The sequence below is a fragment of the Glossina fuscipes genome, unplaced genomic scaffold, assembly GCF_014805625.2.
Source record: "Glossina fuscipes isolate IAEA_lab_2018 unplaced genomic scaffold, Yale_Gfus_2 1, whole genome shotgun sequence".
Taxonomy (NCBI): Eukaryota; Metazoa; Arthropoda; class Insecta; order Diptera; family Glossinidae; genus Glossina; species Glossina fuscipes.
This window is the reverse complement of record NW_023998415.1, coordinates 33,694,404-33,711,040: the sequence shown is the minus strand read 5'-3', so window position 1 is coordinate 33,711,040 and position 16,637 is coordinate 33,694,404. Positions and strand designations below refer to the sequence as shown.

Genomic DNA, 16,637 nt, shown 5'->3' with positions numbered 1-16,637 from the left:
TTTCAACACACACTCGTTTAGTGCTTGCCTATATGTGCACACATAAAATAACATATATATATATGACAATAAAACAAATTTGTGGCATTATTTTCATGGGATTGTTATGAGAGCAAGAAGAAGAATCAGCTGCGTAATATAATAGATCTAAGAAAAAGCACATGACGTTTTGCCCCCAAATTTCAAAAACAATTTTCAATAATATTTGTTAAATTAAATATGTGTCACTTTCGTCGATAAACTTCTGCTATTTTGTACCCTACACCACTTGTGGTACATTGTATATTAAGTATGTGCGGATGTATGTAACACGCAGAAGCGCTTAAGATACATCCATCTTATATTATACGGCCAGTCCGTCCACACAACTTTGTGCTTGAGGCCCGGATCGCAATTTGTGAGATATTTTGATCAAATTTGGTTTGGATGTGCCCACTTTTTCAACCCTTTTCCATATAACGCTCTATTCTTAAAAGTCGTTATAATGAAAGAAATTCCAATTTTCAAAATTTCTCGGCAAAAGTGGCTGAGTAAGAAGTATTCAGGCATTCTAAATTGATATGGCACTTTGGCCAGGCTGGGGCAACTTTTTAACCTCCTCTAAACTGTAATTCATATGACAAATAGGTCTAATTTCAATGCTTCATGAGGAAAATCAGATTAAAATTTGAGATAAAAAAATTCTTTGTATCAAATTTGACCACATATGCCTATTTTTGAATCCTATCTTATATATGGATTTCTACGAAAATTTTTGTTTTTTAGGGCGTAAAAGTCTAGATTGCAATATGTTATGATGAAAATTGATATAATTTTGAGTTCTATGATAAAAATAGGAAGTGTATTACACAATGTGGTATAGGGTATTTAGTAGGGTATCGGTCCAGCCCGATTATAATGTTTTCACTTGTTTTCTAGTAAAATTAGTATACTATCACTATGGAAGTTCTGGGTAAAGACCTGATCGAAGTGGTTTTCACAAGCGCTTTTTAAGTTTAGTTTCACATCACGAAGCGAATACTTCAGGAGCTAAACAAACGGAACTAGGTTGGGGCGATATCATCGTAGCTCTGTCAGTCAAGCTGTCCCGATATTTTCTGAGTTATTCCTTAATATCGATATGATGGAAGTTAACGCTTTACGTATTAAACAATTCTAAACACTTAACTTCATTGCCATATTCTAATCGCGTTACCTGCTGACAGAAGCACCTCACGATGCACAATGCCCTTCCAGTCACACTTAAACTAAGACATTACCGTACTTAGCGACAATGTGGGCTTTGCCACGTTTTGTGCAGGTCCATCTATGCCAATTCTTAAGCTTTATTATTTTAGTCAACCTAATATTTCGAAACGCAGCGAGTTTTTCAAATGCAATTACTTAATGACGATCAGGCCTCGGCCTACCATTACTTACCCAAGATCATTTCGATTAACGCCTTATATTTTTATACCCATCATCGAAGGGTGACAGGTATATTCATTTTCTTAAAACATTTGCAACGCTCAGAAGGAAGCATCAGAGACCCCAGCAAGTCTACATATTCTTGATTAGCATCAAATTCTAAATCGATTTAAGCATGTCCGTCTGTCCGTCTGTTTTAAACATTCTCCTGGCCGCCAAAAAGACGTTATCGACGTCAAGTTTAGCAGAAATATTGAAAGTTCTTCTATGCAGGTTGGTATTGAAAATAACGGTTAAATCGGTTGCAGGGCACATTTACGGCACAACGTAAACTGAGGACATCTCTGTTTTTTAATCATTGCTCATAAACTATAGCAGCTAAACGTACAATAATTTGATTCGTATATTCGTCCATTCATCTGTCCGTCTGTCCGTCTGTACAACTATGTAGTAATTGTAGTAAGGATTCTCTCATTAGCGGAAATAAAATTAATGCCTACAAATTTAGAAAAAATTTTCAAAGTAACTTAAACTTTTTCCAGAACACACGCCCACAACGCCCACACGACTATGCGGCAAAAACTTCTATTTTGAAAATAGAAAACATCAGCCGCGTCCTCTCCGTATCATAGATTATGAAAGTTGAGTTGTCCCACTTTTATTATGTTTTTTAGGGTAACGGTGATGGGTATAAGAGAATAAATCACGGCCAATTATATTATTTTTATATTTGTTTTTCTTCGATTTTGTTCAGATTTATCACCTATTCCTTCTTAATTTCTATGAATTTTTTTCTTAAAAATATATCTTCATTTTTGACTGCCTTCAAAATACCAACGAAAATAGTATTAAATTTGTAAAATGCTATAGATTTTGTATCCTTTTTAACAATTCAATATTTAAAAGTTGACAAATTGAACGCCTTACATTTTTCGTCTAAATTGCCAAAGTCATTATATCTGCATGTAGTTAGCATTATTAACTCCGATAAGGTTTTCATATGAAAATCTTTCGAACTTTATCGATTTTCTTAATTAAATATGCGAAACTACTTACTATATATAGAGGCAGAGATTTAACAAAATAGGTCGGACCAAAATATCCTTTGTCATTGAAACAATACCTTTTTTTTTCGAAATAATGCTTGAACTCATTTATTTTTAGTTATTTAGTCATTTACATTTCAACATTTTCATGAACTTAACTAAATGTTGGCCTTGAACCGTCAAGTTCAGAGATCTTTCTTTTAATCCATAAATTGAATCCACTCACAGATGTATATACACCGGGATAGTCGGAACGTGCGCATCCAATACCAAACGATACTATTCCGATTAGTTCGTTTCCAAAAAATAGTGGCCCACCCGAATCTCCTGAGCAAGAGTCTTTATTAGGATCTACCGCACAAATCATATTTTTTGTTATTTTAATTTCGCCATAAGCTTTTTGGCATTCTGACGGTGTCACTATAGATACTTTTGCCATCATAAGATAATTGGAAAGTGTTGTGGCGTTTTCATTAGTTAAACCCCAACCACTGACCACCACTTTTAGAGGTGAATTTCTTCTAAACTCTGCCAAGCGGCAAGGCTGTACGGCTTTATCGAAAATAAAAGGCAAATCGAGACGAATCAAAGCGATATCGTTATCCATAGTTTCTATATTAAATCGTTTATGTATAATGATGCTTTTGGACTTTCGAATTTGGCCATTTTTTTGATGAAAAATCGAGCCAGCTCGTACAGTGAAATGAGCGTTTGCCAATATACAATGCGCTGCCGTTACAACCCAATATGGGCTTATTATTGAACCGCCGCACACGAGACTACCGCCATAAAGCAAAGCAACTTGCCATGGAATTTGGTTATTTGTTACCGGTTCGCCACCGACAATCCGACTTGAAATACTAAAGTTAGTATAATTTGGCTGCGAAGCATTTAGGGCTACCGATATTAAAACAATTGCGAATCTAATTAACGTGGACCACATCTTGATAGTTCAAAGCTTCTTCAGCGAATAAATTCTGCATCACATTAATTAACTGATGTTGAACGTGTTCGTTTATATGATATAAATAACGGGATAAGTATTCCCATAACGAATATGTTTAATACAAATCTATATTGCTGGGAAATGGCATATTTGGTTTATGATTCTATATGTTTCATTCTAAAGCTACGCGTCTAAAGAATATAGTGTTTCTAATTATTGTTTATATATATACATATATATATATATATATTTAGCCATATGTTGGTCGAACACAATAATATCACTTCGCATGATTTATTTGTATTTCATTAAAATATGCTGAGCATATATGAGAGAAGATTGTAACTTAAATCAAGTCAGTATCAACTTTCAAACGGTTTGTAAGTAAGTTATATAGTAAGTCGATATATCGGTTTATAAGTAAGTCGACATCACACACATTATATATCATGTCCGCATGAATATTTATTCTACTGATTACGTATATACTATAAATGAATGTTATAAAAAACAAAAAAAAATTATATTGTCATATATATTTAGATATTTTAGACCTTATTGAACCATGAAGAAAAACTCTTTAGTTTTCTAAAATTACACGTGAGACGTCCACAGTAAGCAGTTAATTTGAACTCATATAAGTCATAACACCTATTGATCGAAAGGCAATATAAATATTTAGCGAAGCAAAAGTAAACCCTATCGGACCACAAATATGCTCAGAATTAATAATTAATGAACCCAATAAACCCAAGCAAATTATGGTTCAAATATTTCTCAAAATAGTCGAAAATTTCAGTGTATAAATGAAGCACCGCACACATGCCATTGATAGCTACCCTGAGAAGTCTATTAGATATATTTCACAACTTTTGCAATTTTTTTTTAAATCAAGCAGGAAAATAAATTTTATTGATCTAACACGAACAATGGAAGGCCATGAAATGTCCTTATGAAGCAATAACGTGTCGAAAAAACGAAATCTCTCTCATTTTTAGAAAAGTCTTCGTCATCAAGAAACGGATAATCCTAACCTTTTCCAACAAAATATTTACTTCAAGTAAAAAAGTTTTTATAGAGTAACTAAAGCGGCGATAACGTTTATACATTAAAATTATATTCGGACCTAATTGACTTACGAATTTAATTCGTAGATTTGAGTGATAGAAAATTTTGGATCCAATTTACTTGCTCTGAAAAAGATCATTCGTAACTTATGGAAAAGGTCAATGTTATCAACTTTTTAAGAATTGCGAGCGAGTTCATCAACCAAATTTTACTTACTGGCTTTCCATCTTAACTCCACCCTCCCCCTACACTTAATCCCATCACAGCAGAATCAAATATGTTTTTCAAACAGCTGAAGAACAAATTCTATTTCTATATGCTCTAAAAAAGGAAAGGTCAATGTTATCAATTCTTTAACAATTGCGAGCGAGTTCATCAACCGATTTTACTGCCATGCTATCTTAACTCAACAACGGCGATAAGAAAAAATTTGAAATCAAATTTGCTCTTCTATAAAAAGTGTTAGCAGAGGGACAAACCGGCCCGTCTGAATTGATGCCCCTAGTTGCAATCAAAATTATATATCCGATACATAGTTCTGGGCATTACATATATATATATATATATATATATAGCAAACTCGTCTATTTTTATACAACGTTTTTTTTTGCTATCCTAAGCTTGATTTATTTAATTTTTCCACACATCATGGGAAAATTATAAAATCAATCTCAAAGTTTGGTTATCAGTCATAAGATAAGATAATTATCGATTTTTCGCCGGTAGGATTAAGACTAGCGATGACCGTTAGGTCATAAAACAAAGTACAATTGCAATTGATCGACTAGATCAATTAAATCCATTCCGCTGCTCACATTATAGAGCCCGTGATGCGTATTCCCTTGCATTACAAATATTTGATAAATCTTCTGCCGCTACCATAGGTACATAACAATAATACACGTGTACTTACTTATTTATATAATTGAAAAAAGATATGTTCTAATATTTAGAAATATATTACTCCACAAATTCCACTTACAATTTCCCGAGAAATCTATATATAATCAATTGGACAAATTCAAATGTTTTTACGGGGAACTACATCATCAAGTTGCGTAAATAGTTATTTATACGTAAAATGCCGATAATTTTACTTTTGATGAGCGTACGATCGATTTAGTTATGTTTTTCGACCACACGGATAGTTAATATTTAATACTTATTTGGATATTATCTGTTTAGCTCTATATATCAATTGAAATTTCGACACTTATCTTCTCCTTCTTATACGGTTGCAAATTAAAAGAGTTAAAAAAATATATGAAAATCGATATTAATACCAGTCATGGTAATTTTTATGAAAAAAGATACATGACTAACCTATCTTCTATATCTATTTATTTATTTATTTATTTATTTATTTTAATTCTACTTATACATGAAACTCGACTACAAACAAATAACAGCCGAGTTCAATTGGCACTTAAAGCAAAACTTATATTAAATAAATAATAAAACTTGGTACAAGTACAATAAAACAAATAAGAAGGAAAAACAAAAAAAAGAAACAAAAAGCATGTAGACAACCAGCATAGAGCCACAGTTACAACCGGTACAGGACCAAATTGCAAATGAACCCCTAAGCCATCGCAAATATGCATAAGACTGGCAACCGATAATACTTAACAAACAATTCATTTTCGAATCGTAACATCTTTTGAGGATAAAAGCTAGTTTAAGTACGACATAGGTAAATCGCGCGTATTAAGCAATGTTGCTTAAATGGATTGCAAAGAGTCCGATAACGAGAATAAGCGATAGACGTCATTTAGGTTCTTGCAAACTACTCTGAGCGGATTATGAATCGGGACAAGGGCTAATAATGGATCTATATCATATATACATCGACTCATAAGATGCACAGTAGTAGTGCACAAAATAATATGTATTTAGTAAAATGTTTAAATGAATTATTTAATTTTTATACCAATCACCGAAGGATGAGAGGTATATTCATTTTCTTAAAACGTTTGCAATGCCCAGAAGGAACTATCAGAGACCCCAAAAAGCATATATATTCTTGATTAGCATCAAATTCTAAATAGATTTAAGCATGTCCGTCTGTCCGTCTGTCCGTCTGTCTTAAACATTCTCTTGGCCGCAAAAAAGAAGTTATCGACATCAAGTTTAGCAGAAATATTGAAAGTTCTTCTATGCAGGTAGGTATTGAAAATAACGGCTAAATCGGTTGAAGGACACATTTACTGCACACCATAAACTGAGGACATCTCTGTTTTTCAAAAGAAATGGGAAATTGGTTTTTTCCCCATTACTCATAAACTATAGCAAATACATGTACAAAAACTTGAATATATATATATATTACGGATAACGCTTTAGTACCTATAAAAAAATGGAAAAAAGTGTCCACGCCTACCCAATGTTATAGTGTATCAAAATTGAATAGTTTTCTCAAACAGGCTTCAAAAATCCCATAAAGTATCCAAATACTTGGCCAGTTTTAAATTTGGAATGCACCTAAACATGTCCATCTATTCGGTTGTGCATCTGTCTGTTTGTGCAATCTTGTGGTATTTGTGGTAAACATTCTCCCGTTAGCGAAAATGAAGATATCGCCTACAAATTGCACAAAAGATTTTCGAAGTAACTTAAACTTTTTCCAGGACACGCCCACAACAAGGCCCACACATGCGTCTACGACAAAAACTTTTATTCTGAAAATAGGAGATATCAACTGCGCCCATTCCATATTACAGAGCACGACAATTCTCTTCTTTCACTTCTTTCGTCTTTTTTTTTTTTGGGGTAAGCAGCGATAGATAGATATAAATACGGCGATGTTTAAAGCTCTCGAAGATATTCGCCAAAGGGGATTAGGCATTGGTCTTGCATTGACGAACTTCTCCAAGGCGTTTGGCACTCTCGGCCACAATTTATTACTAAAAAAGCTTGAGTTTTGCAAGTTTTTAAGGTTGACAATCCTCTTTTAAGGTAAGACTTAAGATTATTTATGATGTCTGCTGGGTTCCATGTTGCCATTGCTGCAATATTCACTTGTATGCTAATAATAAACTTATTCCTCGCGCTTGAGTGCACTTGTGGAGGATATGGTTCTGCGATTAATGAGGACCTAAATCATTCGTTGATCTGATATTAACAACTTCTCGCATACCCACTACTATGCTCTTCGCATTCTATTCTTCAAATTATTTTATTTGATACTCATATCGCTGGTATTATTAACAACAAATTAATCGCGGTGTCCATCATATTCGTTTCAGAATTAACCCATTCTTGGGCGGATAATACATCATCATTCAAGGTATGTACAAAGTAGTTTTAAGCATTCTGTCTTGTTTGCCTTGTGATAAATAGGCATAACATCTCAAATAGTCGAAGCGCTTGTAACTTTGTGTGGACATGGCCGACTTTTTTTCCATTTTTGCTCTTAAGGAGCTTAGAGTGCTTAAAGCAAATGTGGAAAATTTCAGCAAATATCCGAATAACGAGCAAAAATCAAAAAAATTTTTGTAAAAGAAAAACGGATCTGGGTTCAATTTACGCTCCACTACGCACTCCCGCTCTGACCAATTTGGCCCATTTTCAATACTAACTTGCGTGCAAAAACTTTCAATGTTTCTACCAAATTTGAAGTGGACGTCTTCATTATTGGGAGCAGGAGAGTGCCAACAACACACCACACAGACGGACAGACACGGCCAAATCAATTCAGAATTTCACGCTAATCAAAAATATATGTACTTTATATAGGGTTCCTGAAGCTTACTTTTGGTGTTTGCATATATTATGGAAAAAAACAAAATGAATGTAACCCCTTTTACAGTGGCGAGTATAAAAACTTAGTTTTTCCTGCCTGACTGATTTTAATTATATCTTTATATTAAGTATTTGTCATCATCAAGACTATTGTTTGTTAACACTGTAAAGTTATGGAATTCATTCAAGTATCAAGTTTGCCGCAAGGCATGTAATAATTATTTAAACTTATTTCTTTTTCCTTTCAGTAATCCTTTTATATGTAAATTAAATCTTTTGATTTTGAAGATAAATCAACACATACCTTTAGGTACCTTTAGGCCCTTAGGTACATATATATTTTATGCATATCTTTTTTTTTAACGAGTCATCGTATAGAATCATTAAAGGATTTATGTCAGCTGACCATCGGATTTGCTGCATCTACTCTCATTAAAGACATCGCTGCTATATATATATATACATTTTTAATTAGAAGCAAAAATAAAATAATAAAATTTAGTTAAAGGTGTTATGTGGCGCTTTCAGAAACCAAGGCGTATTTAATCCAAATTTCAAGTATTTATGTAGAGAACTCAAAATTTGTAATTCTGACGCGGAGTCATAGACGACGAGAAGGACAGGCCGATACCTATGAAAATGGAGATTTAGAGATATTATTGAATGAAGAGTCGTATTAAATACTAATCAAACACGCAGTTATTATATTCTCCAGAAGCACTAAACAAACAACTTCGTTACGCTTCCCAGCCTTGGGAATGATTCTCAAAAGTAGAGAAATTGAAGCGATTTTATAAAGAAGGAGAAGCAGCCAAACACACAAGAATGCTCGATCCCATGCAGTAGGCTCGGTTAAATAGAACTTGGAAATACACAAATGGGATATACCATCCCCCTTGTTTTATATTCTATAGAAATTGTTTCGTTCTGTATTCGCCTCAATTAGGACTCACGACTTGTATGACTCATGCTTGCACAATTTTTACGAAAAATGCGCAGCATAATTCCATATTTCGCATTATCTCTACAGCCCAGTCTTTTTCTCAATGCCCGGAATGCTTTTGGTGTCATAGAGATGGGAAAAACGATTGACTATATTCGAACTAAATAAAAATTTGACAACATTTTAGGTAAAATTAGGAAATAGCATTTTTATTAATACTGAATAAAATCATTGTCATTCGTATAAAGGATTACATTATTTTGAAGAAATTTAATTTTTGCTTTAACTCCCCAAATTGATCGCCATATTTTATGTAATGGTTCCTTATGATTATCATCCGTGTTATTTGTGATGAAAGACAAACTCATGTACATTGGAATGTTTTTTATATGCTCGATACATTCGATGCTCATAAAACGAATGCAGTTGATAGCTATAAGTTTCTTTACGTTAGGCAATTTGTCTAATATGAAGCGAAAAGAAGTGGTCGATAATTTTACGTTGTCTGTTATGTCAATGACTTCTAGATCGTTGGCTTTACTTAAACATTGAATTATCCTATACATTATAATATCGTTCAATTGACAATTCGCCAAATAAACGCGTTTAAAATGTTCGCATGTGCCATTCTCGAAAAATTCGGAAATTTTTTCAGCATATTCGGTATCGTAATTTTCCAAGCTACAATTGTCACCTGACGATCGTATAAAACAACAGTAGCTCAGATTTACACTTTGCAAACGACTTGAATTCAATTTCTTCGTTAATTTACGAAACGATTCATTATTAAGCTGATTGAAGCTGATATCGAAGTCGCTGAGCTGCTGATAATTCAAATCGTAATCGAACAACTGCGACAGCTGGCAGTGAGCTAAGTGCAATTTTTGCATTTCCGTTCCTTGGCTGCTGGTGCAAAATTTATCTAACACACGTATCGCATTATTTCCAAGTGGATTATGATTTAGAATAAGTTGCTCCAAACGCACATCAATTACGTTATCTAATGAAGTTAATAAGATTTCTAAACCATCAGCTGTTATAAAGTTACCTTCCAGATTTAGAGTTTTCAATTGCTTAAGAGTAGGTAGAGACTTAGCCAAGTAACGGCAGCCTTCATTTCGTATGAAGTTATTGCTTAAAACTATTACCCGAAGATTGCTTTGATGCATAAGGCTCTTAAAAACGGGCTTACATTGCGTGGAATTCATCCAAAAATTTGTCAAATTAATAGTGTTTGACATTTGATCATTTAGAAGTTCATCCTTAATTCGGCTATCGATAGCTGGAAGGCATAATAGCTAAGTTTTTGCATTTTCAAGAATAAATAATTATTGTTAGTTTCTTACCTTGTTTCATATGATCGCACATTTCTTCATAACGCTGGGCTAATGGACAAATTTCCCATTCAAGAACAGTTCCCAACAATATATTCTGTTCTAAGGCTACGGTTACAGCATCGTTTTCCGCATAAATAAATCCGTCGAGAGTTTTAAGACGTAGTAAAGGTTTTAAACCTACCAAACTAAACAATAAAATAACTATTCGAGAAGCAAAATCATATAAACAAGAATTCCAACCGCTTACTTGTAGTATCTTCTAGATGCCTCCTCAGCTAGCCAACGTATATTAACATCATTTAACTTTTTTCTATCTATTGGTACTAACAAGAACTCATCTTCAACTTTTACTTTAAATGAAACTGATGTCGACAATAAAGAAGATGCTTGCGTATTGGGTATAGAGGTTTCCAAAGATGATTTTAAAATATTAAGCGAAGTGGTGGTGGAATCTGGTTCGATAATGTGAACATTATCATTAGAATCAATGTCGCGTAGTAAGGGGCTTTCACTACGGAATCGGCAAAAGCCACTATCAAGCAATGAGGCTTGTTGTTTAGATTTATTGCGGTGGCTACCTTTGGAACTCGCATTACTGCTTATCGACAAAGATCGTGTTAACGTCAATTTTTTACTTTTCTTTTGATGCTGTTGCTCATCCAATGAATCTTCAAACATATCGTGTACTGAGGGAGAGAAATCGCTCCAACCAGTTGATACTTGAATATCATTTGTAGGTGATGTTGATGTTGATCGTGTTCTTGTAATTTGAAAACGACGTTTTTTTTTGTCTGGCCTCATGTCATCAATAAGCCATGATTCTTCGTTAACTTCATTCTCACCAAGGTATGCAGATTTCCGTTTTCCAGCAGCACTTCGCTCGTCAAACAATGTTGCATCTTCTTCTACTGGCGGACGGTGATTGGGATGTTTTAATTGTTCAATAATATGTTTGTACTCAGTTCCATATTTGTTGTTTTTTGTTTGTGACTGTCGGCTTTTTCTGTTTTCAAAATGTTTTTGAAGAGAAGTGGATGGTCTGACTTCAGGTTCATCACCTGGGAGATCACTCTCATCACTCATTTCGGCAGAGGCAGAGAAAGATTGCTTTGCCGAGCACGCATTTGTCAATGGTTTATCTTTCTGCGTTGCATTTATACCGACTTTTGAGAGATAATTCAATAAACGATTTCGTATCATTTCATACTGAGCTTGTTCGCCTTGTACCAGCGTAGCGGAAAGACGCCATTTATCCAAACCATCAACGCATGTTTCTCCAAAATCTGTTTTCACAGTTGCGTCGGCCCCTCGATCTAATAACAACTCTACTACATCCAAATATCCATTGGAACAAGCATCATACAACGGCGTTATTCCATCACAGCTGGTCCCACCCTTGTCGTTAATGGCCGCCGCGGCGCCACGCACAAGAAGTAATTCTGCTATGTCGCGATACCCATGATTACAGGCTTCGTGCAGTGGCAACCAGCCAGCATGATCTCGTACATTTACCACATGGCCTTGATCAATTAGACGACGTGCTAACTCAATATTGCCTGATATGCAGGCCTGGTGCAGTTGCGTTTCACCTTTATTATTGCGTTTAATCGTCAATGAACGAACGCCTCGCGTTACCCTATGCGGACGAGGTTTATCAGTCTCGTCCAAATCGCTAGTGTCAGAATCCGTTAAATCTTCTAAGCAAATATCATCTCCTAATTCAGGGGTATTATTCTCAGAAGAACCGAATTCGGATTCGGTATCGGTATCATCACTTGTACTTTGAAGATCGACGCCTTATTAAAAACGATAACAAGGTAAATTGATAGTTTCTTTCAGTTATAGAAATGAATTCAGCGTACATACCTTTGCTGTTGGCTTCTTGTAACAATTCATCAGCCAAACTGTGCATGTCATGCTTTATTTGTAATTTTCGTAGTCGGGAATAGATGATTTTCTCCAACTTAGTTTTCTCATCTCCACACCGAGGAACGTATTCCTTTGCCTGTTGTAAAATGTCTTGGATGGCCCAAAACGATTGCAGTTGCATCTCGTATATATCAGCAATGGCACATAATGTTGAAAATGCTTCGATTGGCTCGTCTTTATTCAGTTCATACTCCTTGCGCAAATATTCCAAGGCTTGCTCATATTGTTTATTATCTTTATATGTCTGATACAAGCTAACGTAGATGGGGATTAGCGATTTACCGGATTCATTGTTTAATTCAGCACACTCAAGCATTTTATGGTAATATTCTAAAGCTTTCGTATAATTTCCTAAATGACAACAGCCATCCCCCAGTTTTTCAAATAAATTCTTACGTTTGCTATAATCCACTATACTAGTTGTTATCAGGTCATCCAGCAATTGACAAATTTTTGCCACTGAGGGAACGTGCAAAGAAATACAAGTTAAGCTTTACTTATAGAGAAAAGTTGGGCTCTCAGTAAAAATACTATTTTAGAAATATGAGATACTTCGGTTCGATGGGAAGTCGAACTTAATCGAAGTAAATGTTTAAACATAAACGTATCATGAATCGACTAACCAAATGCTTGCTTTCAAAGAATTCGAAAACTTTTCGACCCCAAAGTATCCCAAATATATTTACTACTATTTACAGTTCATCTCACCAATTTTAAGTGTTTTTTCAATATTCTTCCGATCGTTTTCGTCGGGCGTGTTTTTTTTATATGCTTTTGTTAATATTTGTTTAGCACTGGCAAAATCTCCCTCCTTAATCAATACTTCGCCTTTGATAATAAGAGTTTCACAGATTTTTTTCACTTTTTGTGGCAAACGTTTAGCTACGTCCAGCGCCAAGTTGCAATAACGTAGAGACATGATGGCGTCAGCTTTTTTAACATGATAAAGTAAACTCATCGAAACATAACACAAATGCGTCAACTCAAATATATCGTTTGATGTGCTTATTTTGATTGCTTTTTCAATGTATGCAATCGACGCCTCGAAATCGTCCATATGCTCTTTGACAACACCAATATTAAGATAGCAACGGGCTTGCATATCAAGCTGTTCTAATTTTGATATTTTTCCCGCTAATCTGATAACAAAGTATTATAAAGTACATGTAAATCGCATTGTTACGTAAATGGCCAAATAAAAATTTACCCTTTGATCAGCAATAGAGCTTTCAGAAAGGATTTTTCTGCTTGCTTCAATTGGCTCATAGCGTCTGAAGCTGATACATCATTTAAACTTTGTCCATGTAACAAATGCGCTCGACCTAGTGTGGTATACGCTCTCTGCTCTTCGACAGTATTTTGCAACTTCTTTACAATTTCTTCATCATGAACAATATGAATTATGCAAATAAATGTAAATAAAATCGAATGATTTGAAAATTGAAATAATAGACGTTGCTCTACAAAACAACTAAGATAGATTTGTGACCAAAGATGGAAACGAATCTGCAATAAACATTTACTTACTTAAATAATTAGTGATATGATCTTTTGCTTTATCAAATTCGCCTAACAGCATACACATTTCGCCAATCATACGTTGAGCTTTTCCCGTCTCCAAATCTTTTCCCATTTTAGCGTAAATCTCTGCTTCCATCTGATATTCTTTAACTGCATCCTGGTATCTACCTTGTTGATTATAAAAATCCGCTAAGTGATTGCAGCTTATAGCAATTTGCTCTCGATTGCCCTCTGCGACAGCTTTTGCTTTGCGTTTATTGTACTCTAAAGGTACCGTGGAAAATAAAAAATGTTATTTATGGTTTAATGAACTTTACATCATAACCAACTTTTCTCCTCCATTATTTTCTTAAATTTATATTGATATTTTCAAAAATTCGCGGCCAGACACATATTTAGTTAAACATTCTTTGTGATATCCGCATTCACTGGGTAACGCTAACACAAATTAAATGGAGCAACAATTTTTGGCATATTGCAAAAAAACAATAACAAGTGCGAAAGAGACATCGAAATAGCTGATCTCTTTGTCATCACGTACGGAAAGACTGATTTTCGTAATTGTGTGTGTATTTATCAAAAACTTACCAGTTTGCTTATAATACTCATCTTTTTTTTTTTTGGTTGCGAATAGAAATTTTAAGACAAATCTATCGAATTCATAAGTGACATTAGGTATTAAAAATTTCAGTTCAACTAAGAACTCTACATAATAAGGCTTGATAGCTGTATTAAGTGTGGGAATAAGCCGATAGCCTTAGATGCTAGTGCTTTTAAGAGTTTAGTCTTAGAATTTATTTCTCTGGCGAAATTAATAATAATAATAACAATAAGTGTGGGAAATAATGTTCCTCAGCTTTGTACAAGCCTTTGTGGGAATTAGCAAATCATATGATCTGGTATGTAAGCAAGCAAACAAAAACAGAAGAAGGTAGAGAGCAAGAAATGAAGACATGTTATTTATTCAAATTCAAAAATTTAATTTTATTTTATTTATTTATTTTTTTTTTTATATATTAAAGGAGAATAGATTACGCCTAAAAACGAACAATATAGCCACTATGCTCAATCAGATTTCAACTTGTGTAACAAAGACCTATTTTCTTGTACATATAAGTGAAACCTATCTGTTAGGAACTACTATAGAGCTAATAAAATCGATTTGTCGAATTAGTCGAATTTTGAATAAAATGTATTTCAAAATATTGAAATTATCGAGCTCCTGAAGAAAGATTTGGAAGAACGAATGAGAAAAGTCGAACGGTATAAGATTATAGAGAACAGATTGAGCGGGAGGATTTGCATCAGATTTTGCGGCATTAGCGTTTAAACAAAATCTTTCAAGCGAAGGCATACTATTTGCCATTTGTTTCAAACACAGAGTGTGAGTGAAGTTCATGACGTCAAGCGCTAAACGAGGACATAGCTACCGAACTCTACAAAGTCACAAGTGATCTTTACCCTAAACATCCGACAGGAATGAGCAAGCGTTCTCCAACTTTGGCCTTATTAAATATGTATACAAATTAATTATGCACGAAGAATCAGACCTCCAAGATGTAGCGCATACAGATTTCAAAACATTCCTTGATTTCTTTATTTCTTACTTCTCAAACGGTATATTCTTGTGTACATTTACACCGATTTCCTCTTTTCTCCTCATCAAATGATATGATAGCGCGGCTTATCACTTGCTACTTTTTAGCTTCACGCATCATTGTAGATTCGACCTTATAACAGAATATAAAAAATTTATTACAAACAGTTGCTACTTTTTTCACGTTCCTTTTTGTCTTACGGAAAGGTCATAATTGAACACCTTATTTACAACAATGAATAATACAAGAGAGACTCGTTAGGAAGGGAAGAAAATACAAACGACAAAGAGGTTCCATATAAACTTGTGAAATTTTCGACCCTCATTACCTGGAATTATTTTTTTCCATTACTTACTTATTTGTACTAACAAGCGGAGATCTAATCAAGCTTTGAGGTACATTCGTCATAACTACTTACTAATATTTACTATTAATGGTGTAGCACAGGTATGAGGATTGCGTAGTTAATAATTCCAAGCCCTGTAAAAACAACAACTCGGTTCATCCACGACAAAGTTGAATTTCACTGCTATGATTTTCTTTCGTGAAACTCTAAGAACCTTATGAAATTAGGTAAGGAAAATAAAATGCTTTACCTACAGCGCTGCAATTTACAGCGCCATGGTCAATAATATAAAATTAAAATTTCTGATTTCTCTTGCATGTTCAACAAAAAGCACTAAAGCAAAAAATTAGTAGAAATATTTGTTTTATATTCCTTATGTCTTATATTCGAGTACCGCATAGCCAAGTAATTAAGAAGCCTGATTACTAAGTCTGCTTATAATGCCTTTACGACCGAAGGCATTAAACCTATCGATCGGGCGCACACCTTCCACGCTGAGAGCTCAATCTTTATCTCTCTCTCGCCACGTCTTCCCGAATATCAGCGTGTTGTACGTAGAGGACAACCCGTGAGCGATTGGTCATAACTGCATAAAAAAGAAGAAAAAAAAATACAATACCAAAAAATCGGCGTAATCTTAAAACCACATACGATCTTCATTCTCAATATATTCTTATATCATGTTGGCAAGATTGAAACTTTACAATTTTGCCAACTTTGACAGCTTGTTATTTGACAATGATTAATATTTTGCC

The 16,637-nt window shown here is 34.3% G+C and overlaps 2 protein-coding genes across 2 annotated transcripts; both read right to left on the bottom strand.

Annotated features, from left to right (window-relative positions):
- Positions 1-2,607: 2,607 nt before the first annotated feature.
- On the bottom strand, positions 2,608-3,396 carry LOC119632665 (trypsin alpha-like). The gene has a single exon (XM_038025684.1). The coding sequence runs from the start codon at positions 3,394-3,396 to the stop codon at positions 2,608-2,610; it is 789 nt and encodes a 262-aa protein (XP_037881612.1).
- Positions 3,397-9,356: 5,960 nt separating this feature from the next.
- On the bottom strand, positions 9,357-14,355 carry LOC119632209 (tonsoku-like protein). Its single transcript, XM_038025014.1, has 8 exons — positions 14,268-14,355; positions 13,945-14,202; positions 13,625-13,796; positions 13,126-13,556; positions 12,355-12,876; positions 10,736-12,284; positions 10,498-10,673; positions 9,357-10,433 (listed from the first exon to the last, which is right to left on the bottom strand). Exons 1-8 carry the CDS (start codon positions 14,278-14,280, stop codon positions 9,364-9,366), a joined length of 4,191 nt encoding a protein of 1,396 aa, XP_037880942.1. The 5' UTR covers positions 14,281-14,355; the 3' UTR covers positions 9,357-9,363.
- Positions 14,356-16,637: the final 2,282 nt, after the last annotated feature.